The sequence below is a fragment of the Poecilia formosa genome, unplaced genomic scaffold (genome assembly GCF_000485575.1).
Source record: "Poecilia formosa unplaced genomic scaffold, Poecilia_formosa-5.1.2 Scaffold38, whole genome shotgun sequence".
Lineage (NCBI taxonomy): Eukaryota > Metazoa > Chordata > Actinopteri > Cyprinodontiformes > Poeciliidae > Poecilia > Poecilia formosa.
The window spans coordinates 767,572-785,824 of NW_006799977.1; the positions used below are offsets into that span (position 1 = coordinate 767,572).

Below are 18,253 nucleotides of genomic sequence, written 5' to 3' on the forward strand. Positions count from 1 at the left end.
CATTGTCGTGTGTGTTCCTGCCCCAAATTCCCTCTAAATGCTGTTTTTCCCTCCCTTCCATCTCTTTTAGATTATCTACAATTTTAGATACACATGATTTAATAAGAGGCAGTTTTGAATACACCTTAGATTTTTTAATTTAGGACTTTTTTTTTCATTTGAGGACTGTAAACCCAGGAATAAACTGCACTATATGAAAATAACTGTTTTCTTGCCTTTTTAGTTTTTATCTCTGAATAGGATTTGTAGTTAATCTGAAAGTATGGCAGGTATAACACATTAAGCATGTTGTGTCAAATATTTAAATAATTCCTAAATTAAAAAAAAAAAAGTATTATATGTAACATTATTAATCTCCAAATATCGGCATGCTCTCTACTGGGATTTCATATTTTGTTTGTGAAATTTTCATCATGATATAGTATGTTTTTTAACAGGTAGTGTAGTGGTTCAAATTGGGGGGAAAAATCCACTCTAGATTTTAATGAATCCTGGATTATTAAGTCGTTAGACTTTGGGGCTTGCATTATGCTCACTGTTTGTGGAAAGTGTTCTGTTTGATGTACTCTACCTTTGCTGAATGCTCAAAACTGCATCATATTTTCCTTTTTAATGTGGCACTCATACAAACTAACACACGGCGTTGACGTCTTCCTCATCTTAAAGTCACATTTAGGATGTTTTGCAGCAGGTTACATTCTTCTTCACTGCTAACAAGAAAGAAGCTTGACACTTTCATTTTCAGTCACTGTAGAATCAGATGACTAATACCTCTCCAGAGTATGCAGTTGTTTGGTAAATGACAGTTGTGTACTTTTCAATGTACAGCAGGGAAATGGGTGATAAGGGAAACTTGTCAAAGCTCATAATGAGCCCTGAGAGTTTTATATACATTATTAATCAATCTCCCAGTTTTTAAAACACAGATTAACTAGACAATCTAGCATGGAGCCAGTATTTCCATGATTCCAGTATTTTTTTATCCCATTGCAATGCATATCAACTTCATTAAAATAGTAACTCCAAAACCTTTTGTAGTAGGATGATCTGTGATAGCAGTGACTCCAGAACAACATTCTTTCTTTAGAGAAAGAATGTTGTTGTTTTTCATTAGTTTGGTTTCAGAACTTCAAAGTAAATCTCTACACACTGGCAGTATTCAGTATTGCAGTTTTTTGATGCAACAACCTGTCCATATGTCATTCTTTTTCTCCACTGACCTTTGAACTGCTCACTCTGCGGTTTCCATCTTTCTTCACAGTACCTGAGCATCGGCCTCTCCGAATCCTCGGATTACTTGGCTGGAATTTCTTTTTTATATCTTATTTCCTTCTACCTTTGTACCTGGCCGTGTGTGACCTCTCCACAACAAAGTCTCTATTAAAGACAGAGGAGAGTTGTGTGTCTGTCAGCGTGTGTGTGTGTCTGCGTGTTCATGTGTGTGAGAGAAAGATACAGACCCCCAAAGCAGAGGAATTTTTATTTCTTAATCTCCTTCCATGGTCCATCACAGTGTTTCCCAACCCTGGTCCTGCAGGCACACTGCCCTGCATGTTTTAGATGCTTCCCTGCTTTAACACACCTAATTCCAAGGATTCCTGCTCAGGAAAAGCCCATTAATCAACTATCAATTGAAATCAGCTGTGTTGATGCAGGGAAACACATAAAACATCCAGGACTAAAACATCCCTGTGGACCAGGGTTAGGAAACACTAATCTGGGAAGTTATTTTCTCAGGCTATGTCCACACAACAGGTCTTGATACTCGGTTCCAATTTTTGATACTCAGATTTTGTTGTTTATACTGTTTTGCATAGTCGTTCATACTACTTATTAAGTATGTCCTCAATCAGACGTCTGTGTAAATAATTCAGTTCATTTGTTACTGATTATGTACCACTGATAATTATATTGTTTCTGATGTTCCATCAAAGTACTATGAATTTGCATTCTTGTTATTATTTTGGTTTTGCTATAAATATATTTTTAAACTGTCCTGGCTTATCTTCTTTAAACATGGACCTGTATGAGATTTTCACAGTATAACTGGTTAAACATAATAACAATTTATTGGTAATTTTATTTTATACATATATACTGTGACAACTGTCGCAAAGCGCCTGCTAAACTAAGTAGCTGTTTTTAAGTGCTTATTCCTCAAGTTATTGTACCATTTTGCTCTTAAAGTACCATAACATTTAAAAAGCTGATATTATCTAATTTGTCAGGATTTCTGACCTTTTAGCCAGCGTACTGTCTGCTACCTTGAGCTAGTCAACTGTGGATTTAAAACAATGTAGTATGGGCAATCAATCTTAATCTTAAAGCTAATTTGTTTAAGCCAGAAGACTACTTGTAGAGCTGCTGAAAATCCAGCTGTGCTGAAATTTAGTCATTGAGATGTAATTTCTTTGGTAAATATACTTTTTAATTTAAACGTCTGATGCATGCTGCACATGCCAAGATTCTGAATTATTTTCATATCAAGATTTTTGTTTTAATCCTGTCTGTTGGAGCTCAGGCATGGAAAAGCCTCCAACAACTTTTGCTTTGATTTTCATTAAGTAAATGTGGACGTTGTTGGAGTTTTCCTTTTTTTAATTGTTGATCTTGAGGGAAAAGAGCCAACATCCACACACCTTCAGCATACCGAGATGTTGCATGGCTGAACTTTTACCCTGTATTTTCCCTTAGAAAGTTCCGCAGCGTGGTTTCTTTGAATTTTGACCCCAATCATCTTGTGAACTTTCCTGGGATCTGCTCTGATTCTTCCTTTAAGGAAGCCATTCATCATTCATGCTGAGATATCCATCAGTCCATTAAAACTTCAAGGAAAACGTTCAGGCATGAAACACTGTTTTCACATTTTGTTGCAAGAGAAACTGAGAGAGGATGAGTTCTTTTTTTTTTTTTGTCTTTTCTTTCAACTGTCAGCCAAAGGTTCCTGAAGCATCTTCAGACTAGAGTGCAGGTTTGGTATCTCAGCCAAAGCTATGAATCTTTAATGACTGAATGGTTGCTGCATAATATTTCCTCTCCCTCTCTGCTCTTGTGTTATCCGTCCAGGTTTTGATTTGCCGTAACTACATGGGAAACATGGACATGAATGAAATTGACCACTTCATGCCTATATTGATGAAGAGGGAGGAAGAGGCTGAGATGACACCGCTGGTCAGCCATGGCTCCTCACACTTCCTCTGGATCAAACACAGCAACCTTTACTGTATCCAATGCGAGTTTATTTCTGTGTGATGTTTTGTGTGGAAGGTGTCTTCACTGTGGATGTCTCAATTCACCAATGGGTGTAGTTTCTCATGAAGACTGACAATCCCACCTCAAAGTGTCAGCCCCTCCCTGTCAGTCATTTCTATTTATGATGCGGGTAAATTTTATCTTCCCAGAACAGAACCACAGGAGGCCCTGTGCTCCACGTTTGTGTACCCAGCAGCTCCGGAGCTTCTCACTGTCTGTCTTTGCATATCTTGAATCAGAGTGAGCAAAGTGTGATTTACTGTGCAGAATATCCTCCCCTTTTCTACTCTGAGATTATACAGTCAGTCTTCCTAGAACATTATTAATTCAGCATCATATTGCAGTTGGGAGTAACTGCTATTCCCAGTGCATTGAATTACATCCTAGCTGTTCTTCAACCCTGGGTTGTGTTCTTAATAATTGTTTTTGAATCAGATGCATTCTGGTGACTTTATATAATGTTGCATGTGCAATTTTTAACTTCTGTTCTTTTGCAAAGGATAAGTGAAAATAATTATTTTGGGTGCAACCTTTGGATGAAAAGTGTCTTTTCTTAATAGCTTCTTCATAAGTGGTAGCAATGACAAAGAAGAATGCCAACGCTGCTCTGGTGTACTCCTTTCTCTACAGAATAGTTCAGGTGAGTCATGCTTTTAGTTCTTTAACTTTTACTTTAATACCAGTGAAGTCCTTTTAGTGCTGTGTCATCTGCCGGATTGGGGGTGGTCTTTCGGGACTTGGAAGCTCCTCCCCCTTTGGCAGCCAACTCCATATATCTGTGCATTCATCCCACAATGCATTGTGGATGTATGTTTTGTTTTAAGTGTGTCATCTTTGTCTTTACATTTGTTATCTCCATCTCCCTGCCCAAAGGTCCTCCCTATTATTTCTTTCCCTCATTATCTTTATCTTTTTATAATTGTTACAGCTTGTTCTTGTAAATTCAATTATGCAACAGGGGTAATTTGCTACCCTGTTGTAGGGAAAATCTGCTCCCACACAGTATGGCAACCTGACACACCATGTTCTTTATCTGAGCTGATGTAAATAACTCCAACTCGTTTTTCTTTTTGCAGGTATTTAAGGAGTATTTTAAGGAGCTGGAGGAGGAAAGTATCCGTGACAACTTTGTGACAGTGTATGAACTGATGGATGAAGTGATGGACTTTGGATTCCCCCAGACAACTGAGAGCAAGATCCTACAAGAGTAAGAAAAGTGATGCACAATCTGTGACTCCACTAAAGTCCTTGGATTAACCTGTTCCTTTTAACTGAGGTGACATTTTAAATATAACGACAGGCCGAAGCCGCTTTGGATTGTGTTTGGAGTGATTCTAAGCCTTTCACTGATGGGTTTCTGCACAAAATCAGTCCACTGGGCTTCCGCTGACTTTATTTGACAAAAATAAAATCGGTGACTTCACCTAAAGTTTGTAAACAACAACCTTAGAGATTTATCTAAGTCTGTGGAGAAAAATAGTGAACACTTATTGACCAGATCAGTGCACTTTTTCATGACATATTAGCCTCCAAATCTGGCTCATTATTATGTTTTATCTTTTTTTTTTTTGCTTTTTCTTGATTCCTAAATTGTATGTGCCATGTAAAGTGAAATGATTTATCTTGAACACATTTTTACACAGTCACAGTGGCGTATGTACACTTTTGAGAGACGTGTAGCTTCTAGAGATTCACATCTTAGCTGGACAGTTATCACAAGTTTCCCTTTTTAAACTCTGATCAGTAATTGGCATGGGGATTTGTGATCACCTTTTTTGCCTCTCGCTTTGCTATATTTACTATCCCCCATGTGGGTTCTAGTGGGGTTGAACCTCCAACGCCTGTGTTGCCGCTTTGAAAATGTTTCAAAATTAATTGGCTCTTCTTTCTCCCAGGTAAGTTGGCATTCAAAGTGGTTCGGTGATTAAAGTTTTCTTAACCAATATGGTTTTTGTGGAAATTGAAGTCGTTTTCTGGTTTGGTGTCGAAATCATTTTGTGTTGAAGTTATTGTGGTGTTTCAGTTTTTGCACAAGATAACACACAAATGCATTCTGGAACCACATTTTCAGAATATCCCAACAGCAATTCACAGCAGGAAACAAAAGGGAAGGGTAACATAATTACCTGTCTTTATAACAAGGATTTGGCAATTATATCTAACAAATGTTTCCACAGAAATTATTTCCTTTAATTTAAACATGAGGCTGATAAGTTAATAAGGTTATATTTTTTAAGCCTCTAAAAGCAGTAACTGCAACACTTTGTTCTAATTTCCGATCTAATTACACATGTTCAAGTGACACTTGTATTTTCCATCAGGGATAAAGAGACTTTGAGATAACTCCTTTGGGGTATGATGCCAGAAAGCAGCAGAGGGAATTAGTGTAGCTAACGACTAGGCTTTGAGAGCCATCGGCCTAAACTGTAGTCATAGTAAAACGCAGAACTTAACCAGTGAGGAAGGTGAGAAGCGCTTACGCTTTGTTCCTGCGCTTTTGGTTTTAGACAGAGTTGCTTTGTCTTCTATTCCCTTCTCAGAAAGGCATTTGTCTCCAGGATAAGACCCAACTTATGTTCTGTAACATGCAGCAACTCTCTGACATTGCCTCAGTTTGCACATTATCCTCACTGATTTTCATTAAAGAGTACAATTGTATAACTTAGCTGCTTATGTGTAACGACTTTTGCATGTAGCTTGATGTTCAGTCTCTTGAATATGTGTACTGTGTGTGTGTGTGTGTTGACTGAATGATGCTGATAATCACCCGTCTCCGATTGGCACTTATACACAATGGCACCGTCAGCTGAACACACTTAAGACTCTCAGACAGAAAAGCTCAGCTCCCCAACCCTCCATGGAGACAAACACTCTCTCATCCCTGCAGACCGTAGACACACACACACACTCTGATTGTGTCTGTCTCTGGGAGTTACTTCAGTTCTTTAACCTTTTTATGACCCAGCAGCAATAAGAACACTTACAATATTACACTGCATACCTGGCAAGAGTTATTGTGTAGGTGGGGAAGGAAAGAATAAGTTCCTCATGCATAAAAATATACCCATGAATCTAGAGTGGCTTGCAAAGTAGTCATGCTAAAATTATTTTCACATGTTTTGTTAGTCATAAGATTCAGGTTTTTCAACTGAGGTGATGTGATTGACAAAACACCATTGTACATAATTGTGAAACAGAAATAAATTGATAAATGGATTTCATATTTTTACAAATACAATCTAACCAATCTAGTATACATTTAATTGCTACCTCACAGAGTCCATTCTTGGTAGACATCTTTTTCTGGAATTAGTTCTGCAGTGAGTTTTAAGAGAAATGTCTCAACTTTGTCCATTCTTCTGTGCAAAATAGCTTAAACTAAATTGGATTAGACAAATAACATTTTAACACCCCATTCCACCAAGTCTTGCCACATATTCCAGTTCACTACTGGAAGGTGAACCTTTTCACTACTGGAAGGTGAACCTTTTCACTACTGGAAGGTGAATCTTTCCACTACTGGAAGGTGAACCTTTGCACCAATCACAAGTTGTTGTTTTTTTTCCCCGTCCTTTAAGATTTTTTTTTTTTTTGGACTGGCTTGTACTTAGTTCAGTCCATTATCCCATCAACTCTGATCAGCTTTCTGCTGCCATCATCATGTTTCACAGTGGAGTTGTAATGTTCAGGTTGAGGAGCAGCATTAGTTTCCTACCTCAGACTGTAGCCTTCATGTAGGCCAAAAAGTTCAGTTTTAATCTCGTCGTCATCTTCCTTCACGCTTGCTGTGTCTCCTGCATGGCTTGTGACAAACTAGAAACAGAACCTCTTAAAGCTTTATTTAAATAAATGTTATTGTGATTCTTGCATTAAGAACATATTAAAAGATTGTGAAACTTGTATTTGCAACAGATTTGCCAGATGATCTTCTCTTGTTAGTAAACTTGCTGGCCAATCAGTTTGTGGAAGGTGTGCATTTGTGCCAAATTGGTTTTATTTTCAGCAAAACTTAAGTTATTTTCAGAACTTGTTTTATTTCAAAACATCTGCTTTAAGCTTCTCCATAAAGCAGAACACAGATGGAACCTAATCTGTCTGCTTTGCTTGTTGGTCTTAATGATACTGTTTGTTCTCTAAGTCAAGGGGTATTGATGCTTTTATGAGACACTGCATGTAAGAAATTTAGTTTTATTTCTGTATTTTATGCCTATTTGACCTTGAAGGGTTAAATATCTGCATTAATATAGTAAAACCTTGGCATTGTTTTCGTGTTTCTCCTATTGTTATGCTAATCTGTCAGCTTAGTGCCAGGCATTAGCATTTCTGAGGAGAATCAGGGCAAAATAGAAAAACATCAAAACAATTCAACATCGACCCAAACCTCATATGTCAAAGTCTTTCATCTCTATCAGACTTTCTTACATATGAGCAGGCATTTCTGAAGTGTGAGGAATTGGGACAGAAAACAAGGGAAAATCTCCTGCCTTAATCTGTCAATCAGTCCTAAACTTATTTGTTTTTTGTCATTTTTGCTGTTGACATTTAAACAAAACTGCACATTTGAAGTGAAAACAAGGCCTTCCACTTACCATTTGTATTTCCTCCTTAATCAGCAGAATTTGTCTTCATAGTTCATGACACTGGTAGCATGCTAAAAAGGTTTGTCGATTTAGAGCAGCTGCAGTTGATGATTTTATTATATCTGTAGTTTAAAAGTCAGCAAAGAACAATCATTAAAATTAGCTTTTGAATTTGGCTCCACATGCCTCTTCAACTGGTTGCTGCTCATTGTTCAGCCTGTCCGGCTGCAGCTTTATTGTTTCTGTTACTCTCTCACTGTTCTGAGCAGCATTGTGTAGATGAAAGGCAGCCAAACAGATGTTTCCTTCAGACCTTAGTGGAAATCAAAACAGAGCTATAAATGAACACAGTCCTGAAACTACATAAACCAAACCCATAAAGGGCTTTTCTTCAACCCTGTACATGTACTTACTCTAAATACATTCAAATAATAATAATAAAAAAATCTTAATGTTGATCAATTCATAATGAAAGTAAATGAGTGTTTCCTTTAAGACTTAAAATCATCTAAAGGGGTAAAGGTAGCCGAAGAGAGGATTTATGCACGTGGCTTTTTATCTGCTGAATATGCAAAACACCAATAAAGCTCTACTGAATTTAAACCTTTACAAGTGATAAGCTTGCTCCCTATTTAATTTGCTTTAACACCTTAACTAGATGTTAACTAGTAAATATGAAAAAAGTTACAATCTGATTCTCAAGAGAAGCCGCAAGAAAAAACATTTCAGTCAACAAAGGAAAGGTGAAACTGAAAAATAAAACTTTGGAAATTACATCTGCAGTGCCCAAATGTAATTGTTTCTTAATATGGGATCTCCAACTGATCACTTTGCATGTGTAGGTAACATACATAAAAATGCTGCTCAGCTCAGGAAGACCTGATCTTACAGGGATTTTTTTTTTTTTTAACCTGATCTGTTCCTGAAGCAGATTCAGTATCCAGCAAAAGTTACCATGGTGATTCATCTCAGAAATAAGTGAACCAGTCAGAGTTTTGTGACACTAAAAACCCAGAGTTGAACTTGGAGATACCTCTCTAAGCTACTAATCTTGCTTTGTAGTGCGTGCCTTATGGCTGATCACAGAGGGAGGAGAGGATAGAAGACTGCAGCAGCAGCTGCCATTTTGGATCACTTTCTGACTTGGTGCTTGAAATTAATGGAGTTTATTTAAAGGAGATCAAAGCGTGAGGCTGCACAACATCTGAATCGAATCCTTTTGTGAATATTAGCCAAGTACTCTATGTAAGTTCAAGTGCAGGTCAGCAGCACCAGTTCAGATTGGTTCTAATGAGCAACTGAAGTACCGTTTGTTTTATACAACGTCTCTCACGCTTCAGTAAAGACATGCTGTTTGTATAAAGTGCCATTAAGAGTAAATACAACAATTTATTACTCAGTCCCTTGTTTTGAGTATTTAATTTCTTCTACATTTGTTTTTTCTTTCACTTAAATTGTATTATTAATGTATTTTAGCAGAGCATTTAAATTAAAGTACAGCAGTAGAAACAGCATCAGCTTTATTGGCCAAGATTGTGCACAAACAAGGAAAGTAACTTCAATTTCCAAGCGCCTACTTACACTCTACAAAAATGACATACAGAAATGACATATATTAAAGGGGAAATTAAATAAGGATAAAGGAACAATATGTAGATGCCTTTGCAGTCATTTCTTTATGAAGAAGAAAAGACCATGATTGGTGTAACATTGTGCAAATATGCTTTTTTTTTTCTTTTTTTTTTTTTTTGTTGCACAGTTAAGTAGCTGATTATTCTATTCAAAATGTTCATCATAGAGAATTCCTGGAAAAGAAACGGTTTCTGTGACGGCTGGGCATTGAAAATGGCATTCTGTAGCCCTCACCAGAAAGTAACACCTTAAACAGTTTGTGACCAGGATGTGTGGGGTCTGCAGAGATGCTAACAGGCGATGCTTTCATTTGTGCAGCCTTTGTGTCAAATTTTGACTGATTTATCTGAGACCAGACAACACCAGTAATAACAGATAAAACTGAACAGGTGTTTCTTATGGGACTAGTTATTTTACAGACACCTTTGTATAAATAAATAAAAAATGGGCACTTCTACTACCCTATATAGTGTTGGATTTAAAAACAAAGTTCACGTCAATTATTGCACAAATGCCCATGTGGTGCATTTATGGCTTGTTTTCTTCCATTGTTTACTCTTTATCGCTCATTTCTTTTTGAGTTTCATGCTGCCACGGTGTGTTTAATTTGACATCGTTAGAGAATTTAAATTGCATGAGGAGTCAAATTGAGTCCTTAATGTTCTGGTACTATTGCTTTGGGACTTCAGCCATGATCCACAAGTGGACAAAACATGCAGCAGTGGAGTGCCTCCCCAGGAGCTGCCTGCTGAGAAAAATTACTGAAATTTTTAATTTATGACTAATTTTTGAGATCAAAAGAAGACAGAACATCTTAAGCATCGCATGCCTCACTTGTCATGGTTAAATGTAGTGCTTATGGTTCAACAGTGAAGAAGGAGACTGGGCAACAATAGCCTCTATGGGAGACATGTAATCCAACAACTGCTGCTAACAGTAACAATCATGAAGGCCTGCTGAATAATAGACAAAAAACTTTTTGATTGTCAAGACTTTGGAAAATATTCTGTTGACCGATGAGAGGGTCACTCTTTTTGGAAATTTGGCATCCCATTGCACCTGCCATTAAACAAACCGTTCAGAAAAAGAACATCATACCCACAGCTATAATGGTGATTGTATGATGGTCTCGGGTGGCTTTACTGCTTTTAGACCTTGACAGCTTGTTGTAATTAATGGAACAATTAACTTTGCTCTCAAACCAGAAAATGCAGGAAGGGAATGGTTGTGCATAAGCTTCTGTCCGTAAGTTTATGCAAACTTGGTGAAGCACAGCTACAAGTCCATTTCTGAATGACTCACAAAAGCAAAAAGGGGGTTTTGAATGGTCTAATCAAAGTCTGGACATAGATGCAACAAACACTTAAGTTTACCAGGTAATTGTCTTTTTCACGTTGGATCAGATTGGTTTGTACAGGTCTCCCCCTTCTCACGCCACGCCTGCTTGATCTGCATTTAAACAATTTATCTTTGTCTGATATTTTTATGTGAAGCATTTTGTATGGAAAACTTGAAGACATTTCTTACTTCACTCTGTGGGATAATCAGAAGTTTCACAGGCTTATAAATATATTTCACAGTTTAAAACTAACATTTTAATGTGTTTGACCCTCACCTAGCAGTGCATAATATTCCAGAAATAGAAAATGACAAACTCTGCCCTGCAGAGGAAATGAGGCCAGTAAGAAGTACACAGTGGTGTGCAGGTGTTACTGTTACATCAGGTCTGGTCACTTGTTGTTTATCTAACTGCAGCTGCTTTTTTATTCTCATGACATGTCATTAGTTGTCTCTGGAGTAACAGAGGACCTCTAAAATAAATTAGCTCACTTAGGGATGATGCAATCCCTTGTGCAGTTGTTTTGCATATTACTAGATCCTTCTTAAAGAAGAATTATTTCTAATTAATAATTTATTTACCTTTTGTTGCAGTCAATAAAGAATTTGAACAGAACATTCTGCACATTCACTTGACACTGAACTTTATGAAGGCTTTAAAAATTCTAAATCATTATTGAGAGTACTTAAGAATTAAAAACTATGTGAAAGATCTGTTGATGGTAGGCAATAAAGAAGTTTTTTGTCCCAGACTTAAAACTGAGAGATATTCTGTGACATGTCTTTTTACCTGTTGAACGTAGCCCATATTATAGTGTGTGTTCATGGTGAATGTAGAACAGAGACAACTGGGGTTTTGAGGGACTTTCCTGTTTGTGCTTTTGAAACTGAAACGGGAGTAAAGTAAAATACGATACAACAATTAAAACTACTTAAAATAAAACTGCAGTGGAGAATATTTCAGGAACTGAGTGAGAAGCAAAACAAAACCGGGAACTGAAGGCCAACGCTGGTGGCTAAACATTTACCTCTGAAGTTGCAATGTGGATCCTGTAATAACATGAAACCCAGCTTAACCGAGTTTTTAGTTTCACGTTAGAAACCCAGATATGCTGATAGTTGTGCTTGTCAACAAGCAAACCCCTGTTGGCAATATATGTTAGTAAAACTGACAGTTAATGTGGGTGAAAATTTGAAAAAAACCTTCTGTTGATGCAAGCAGAATCAGTCGGTACCAGATCGAGTTGTGTCAATCCCCTGATCATTTGACACCAGTCCGTTGAGTTGCAGCTCATTGACTTACCTCTAAAAATGTGCCAAATGAGGTTTTCTTTTTGTTTATGTGAGGATTTAATCTGTACATGTCTTCATACACAAGGTGTTCAAGCATGTCTTTGTGCCTTAGTACTGTCGACACATCTTTAGTTCAGCTCGTTTACTTTGGCAATATTTTATAGTCAAACACATGCATACCATTAAAATGGATTTATGTAAATCTCTCTTTTCCAATTACGAGCATGAATAGAGTTCCTACTAAATAAATACAAATACTCATTTAATTTGTTTGCTCCACAGTAGCTCATTTATTATCACCTAGAAAAACATTCTTTATGAGACAGAGTGCCGACCATTTAAGCTCACCATTTTGTTATTTTTTTCCCCCTGCAGATTGAAGTCTTTAGTAAATTATAATTCATGACTGAATTACTGGCATTTGTCTTTGTTCTCAAAAGATAGAATATGATATTCTGCCTAAACCCCCTTAATGAGGGCTTTTAGCATTACTTTTTTGCTGTGACACATTTTCTTTTACAGCTTTTCAGGTGTCAGGCTCTGCAGGATTACTGAGTGACATTGGTCACAGCAGGAGCTCTTTTAATATCTTCTCTCTGTTTTTTTGTCTCTGTCAGGTACATTACCCAGCAGGGGCATAAGCTGGAGGTTGGGGCACCTCGACCACCTGCCACTGTCACCAATGCTGTGTCATGGCGGTCAGAGGGCATCAAGTACAGGAAGAATGAAGTCTTCATGGATGTCATAGAGTCTGTAAATCTTCTGGTGAGACCATTTCTTACTTTGATAAAAATCCTTAATGTGAAAAAGTCTTCTAACATAAGTATTTAATTACATATTTTATGCTTTCAAACAGTGTAAAAAGAAGCTATTGGCTTAATTTTTATGTTTTTCCACTCATTTCCTGAACACTTTTATGAATATAAAAAAAGGGGCGTTATTGTACGGATAAGAGCGCATTAGAGTTGAAATCTGTCAAATCTCTGGCCTGTTGGTTATTCTGTCTTTCAAATATCCACCCATTTATTCACCATGTTTGATTGCAATGTTGTCTTTGTTATTGTTCTGACTGTATTTCCAGGATTAAAAGGACCTTTGAAATACAGAAAACATGTTGAATTTTTTAACCTTTTTTTTTTGTTTAACTTCAGAAAAATGTTTTAAAATTACAAGCCTTTTGTAATAGACAGTAGTCATAGTCTGCAGTGAAATGCTGTATTTCATGTATGGCAGAAACACTGGCAGTTTTGTACTAGTTGAGATGAAACTAATGAGGAAGTATCTTTGATACTGTCTCCTATATGAGCAGGAACTACATGAAACATAAAATTAGATTATCATGATTTGTCATCTAATGTCTTTCCTCCTAATTTTTTTTTAACCTTTTGCCTGCAAAATGTTTAATTTTGTACACCATTTATGACCTCAATAAATAAATGAAATGTGCGTACTGTGGGGATAAAAGTAGCATTTATTGATGTAAAATGATATTTTTTGTTCTGTTTATAGGTGAGCGCCAACGGCAGCGTCCTGCGCAGTGAAATAGTGGGCAGCATCAAGCTAAAAGTCGTCCTTTCCGGAATGCCTGAACTCAGACTGGGACTCAATGACAAAGTGTTGTTTGAGCTCACCGGCAGTAAGTACCATTAAAGTTAAGTGCTCAGAGCCCTTTGTGTCTCTAAAAACATTTATAACAGTAGTGGCCTAAAACAAAATGGCACATCGTTTTAATATTCAGTCAGAATGAAAGTAGGAAGTTCATGTGCTTTGACAGTTGAAGTAGTTTTGTGCTTTGTAACAGTTGTGTAGTGATGGATTGTGTGAATGTTCATGTACAGTGAGCTTCACTTCTGGAGGCTAGCCAGGTGTCAAACAATAGTAAAGAAGCCATTTCTCTCCAAGAAAAACATTTCAGAATAGACATGAAGCACAAATGACTGAAAACAGTCGTGAGCAAATAATGGGATGAGAACATTTCTCAAAAGCTACTTTCCCCGAATGATCCACTCACACTTTGATGATGAACATTTTCTTTATTTATATTTATTTTTTTCACATTGACAGGATGGTGAGGAAGCTCCTCTGTTTCTAATCTCATTAAGAATCTATTTTCAATCTTCATTCAGGAGTCGGTCAGAATTTGGCCCAGAAGATCATCTTCAGTTTGGAACCCTTTAAAACAAACCAAAGAAAAAAAACAACCTTGTGTATACCTCTGAAACAAGCTGATCTGTTAGGCTTAACATTTTGAACCACACCTGATTCTTATATCATCATAGCATTTTGAGTTTTATTTACGTGACCAGCTGTAGCTTTTCTCTTTAACCAAATATTAAGACTGAATGTTGTATGTAGAATGTAGTACTTTTTTTTTCTCTTTAAATCAGCTATTACTTAAATATCTCCCATTTGGTGTCATATCATGTTTATAATTTGGTTATAAAAGATTAATATGGAGTACTAAGTAAGAATTGTATAAAGTTACACATAATTTTTAATATTGCTTCTCAACATTTAAAAATTCATAAGATGTTTGACACTGAATAAACACTGCCAGGTTGTGTTAGTGACAGGAAGGAATTTACTAATTAAAATATGTAATTGCTTACATAATTGCTTTGTAGGTGTACTTTGGAATGCAAAATATATGCAAGTTAATAATGACAGAGACCAACTCGCACTCACCTTGAACCCACCTTCACTCCCAGCGTCCTTTTTCTGTTGTAATCCCATGCGTTGCTTTTCTTTTCCATCTACCCCCCTCGTCTCTGCCAAGAAATTTCTACCTTCATTGTTTCCCACAGCTACATCTTTCCTCCCCAATTCCCTGAGCATCCTCCTCTTCCTCGCCTCCGTAGCCTACATTTCTTCAGCACGCCCTTCTGCTTCTCACCAAGGAGGGAAGGCTCCGTCTCTGTCTAGCCTCTTTGCCACAGAGTTAATCCTCACCTCGGGCGGCAGCCCTGCAGATGAAAGGTGAGGGTTTGTGGCTATCTGACGTCTCTGTGGAATGTCTGCAGTCCACAACACCCACCGCACCCTCCACCCCCCGCTGCGTCTTGCAATGTAGCAAATAACATATCGCCTTAGAAACGCTGATCAGGAATAATGATCAAACACTCTGGGAGATATCATGCAGACTCTCCATGAATATTAATAGAATCATCAGTCTCACTTATCGTTTGCACTCGGACGTGTTTTTGTTTTTCACACACACACACACACACACACACACACACATATATATATATATATATATATATATATATATATATTCCATTTCTAAATATTCTCTTTAAATTATCTGTGCTTTTTTTGCATTCCGACTCGTTAGACATGGGAGTGAGTGTATAAATCATTAATTGCTGCCCTCTGCTGGCCAAAGCCCAGAAATGCTACAACACAGAACTTAAGATAAGGAAATAATTTTTTTTAATTGTCAATGTTCCATTTCACTCATTCATTCATTGTTTAAGACATACATTAACTAAGTCTAATTCTTTAATTATTTTTTCCAGCAAAGACCTGGTTGAGATTTACTCCTGAAACAGCATAACGGGTCAAAAATGAGATATTTTCTATATTAACAGTGTTCCAAATGTAGCTTAAATTCACTCGGTAAAAAGTGAGTGACAGGAGTGCTGTGTGGCGCAGGGGTTAAGCACAACCCACATATGAAGGCCTTAGTCCTCGATGCCGCTGTAGCAGGTTCAATTCCCAGCCTGGCGACCTTTGCCCTTTGCTGCATGTCTTCCCACTTCCTTGTCAATTCACTATCAAAAGGCCATTAGAACCAATAAAACCTTTTTAAAAAAGTGAGTGACAGAATACTTGATAACTCTTTAACAGAAGTCAGCAAAATCATTTGTTACTTTGAGATTAGCATGTTTTGTTAATGAACATTGTTAGCTCAAACACTTTGTTGAGGATGTTGAATTTTTAATATGAAAGAAGGTCTAGTACAGTTTTATAAATGCAGATATGCCAGTAGTTCAGTCTTTTTACCAACATATTAGAACATCTGACATAGAAAGACAACATGAATGTATCAGCTGCATCAAGGGGCCTTCATTTACATTAAATCTCCTTGAGCTCAATGACATACAGAATATTAAAGAAGTACTGAACCATTCCCCAGTCTTGCAAGCAAATACAATTCTTAAGGTGCAATTGAGATTAAATTCTTACCAGGTGTCTGTAACAAACCATCTAATCCACACATGGAGAGAAATCAAACGTTGGATCTCCATAAATTAAGTTATTTGTCATAAAATGGAATGGCAAAGGAGACAAGGTATTGAACAAATGAAGAAAGGGGTGCAAAGAGGCCTGCAAAATATTTCAGTAATTAAAAAGTAAATCAGCCACTTAGTGTGACTTAATAGCTTCTGCTTCAGTCTCAACTGATTGACTATGAAAAGGTGTCTCATTATGAAGGTGTCTCACAAGAAACATGTAATAATGGCAAAACCAATGAGCTGCCTCAAGATTATCCCAACGTTGGTGAAAAACATACTGATGGCTACAGGGGAATTCAAAGCCGTGCCTATATGGCATTTTAAAAATGACTTGTTTAAATAATTTTACAAATGAAAAGTGAAAACACATTGTTCACAATCAATAAGAACAGGGCCTGCAGAAGAAAATTCATATTCTTGTCGTGAAAACGGTCACTTCCACAGCTCAGACAAATGCAAGATGGATGGAAGCTCGACCAAATGTCAATGCAAACAGGTTTCCTGTGAAAGGCAGACCCGATTATGTTCCAACTGTCTACTTCTGTGCACTAAGAGCATGGAAACAGGTGTGCGTGGCCTTAAGGTGGACCACAAGGGACTTGGCTGCTTCGGCGATTCCCCCGCTGACACAAAAACACACATTTATCTTGTCTTCTGGCCCCTAAGGTACGGGCAATGACAAGCAATGAAGAGCGTTCCATATGACCTTACCTTTCTCTCTCGTGCTGATGATTCATGGAAGGTATGGTATGTGTTGCTTACTTTAAAAAAAAAAAAAAACAAGGACAGAATCATTTTCAAAGGGCTTCCCTGCATTTCCTAACTAAAAGAGCTGTAGTTAGTTTAGCCCTGACCTCATCCAGTCCCGACTTCAGGGAATGTCACACACATACAAGCGCACAAACACCCACACAAACCGAAATCAATAGAGAAACAGGCAATTTTCTCACATCTGCTGAGACAGGCGATGCATAAACCTTTGCACGTACGCCGACTCAAGAGGACAATGAAGAAGGTAGCTGCATACGAAAATATGCACACATGCTCATACGCTTTCTCTCAGGCAGCCCTAAGTGCTGGTCCAGAGTTGCATTCAGAGCAGGTAAGGCAGGTTTTGGCTGACTGTTCAATGGGAGGATTTAGCCAAGGGCCCACAGACCCACAGTCATTACAGTCTTTTTCCACAACTCAGCAGCCTCTATTAACCACAGTGGATGGGAGCGCTAGGCTTTCTGCTTCAGACTACAGATACAGACTTTTAAGAGGTTGAGTTTTACATTTGACAGACTCACACTTCTCCACTGCCTGTGGGAAGAATATTTAGTGGATTTTTTTTAGTTCAATCACATCAAAGTTTTGCCACAAAGTTTTAAACATTTTAAAACTAATAATATGGGAAGATAATGCAAATGGTTAATCAGCTCTCGACAACCATTTCCTGCTTAAATTTATTTACAGGGTTTATACAGGTGCTAGAAATCATGTTGGAAATCCTCAGTTAGGTGTTTTTAAGTGGAATGTCCTGGATTTCTGTATAAAGACCTTGAAAGAGATTGGTATTCTATTTGCAGAGATTTTGTAATAAAGTCCAATCTAACATCTGATACAAAATCTGAATTTGGAAAATGTTATTTACATTTTAACAGATATTTTCAGATACCTAATAAAAAAAAAAACATTTTCTTTTTCACTCTGAACTTTGCTTGTTTTATGTTTGTTGGATTTACCAAAACTATTCATATTTGCTAAATGCCAGAAAACATAGTAAGGACGTTTAAAATTTTATTTTTCAATATTTATTATTCCAAATGACTTAATGACTTGTTGATCTGTCTTACTGAATTAAAAATTGTCTTATTTTTTATACATTAAACCAGGGGTGTCAAACTCAATTTCACCGAGGGCCACTTCAGCATATTG

General features: G+C 37.2%; 1 protein-coding gene across 1 annotated transcript in view; it reads left to right on the plus strand.

The window, feature by feature from the left end:
• ap1m3 (adaptor related protein complex 1 subunit mu 3) overlaps positions 1 to 18,253 on the plus strand; it is a 39,912-nt gene that overhangs the window by 5,056 nt on the left and 16,603 nt on the right. The window contains exons 2-6 of the mRNA XM_007550830.2: positions 3,067 to 3,223; positions 3,825 to 3,892; positions 4,329 to 4,459; positions 12,713 to 12,860; positions 13,605 to 13,731. Coding sequence (XP_007550892.1) covers positions 3,067 to 3,223; positions 3,825 to 3,892; positions 4,329 to 4,459; positions 12,713 to 12,860; positions 13,605 to 13,731 — 631 coding nt within the window. The remainder of the gene's footprint in view (positions 1 to 3,066; positions 3,224 to 3,824; positions 3,893 to 4,328; positions 4,460 to 12,712; positions 12,861 to 13,604; positions 13,732 to 18,253) is intronic.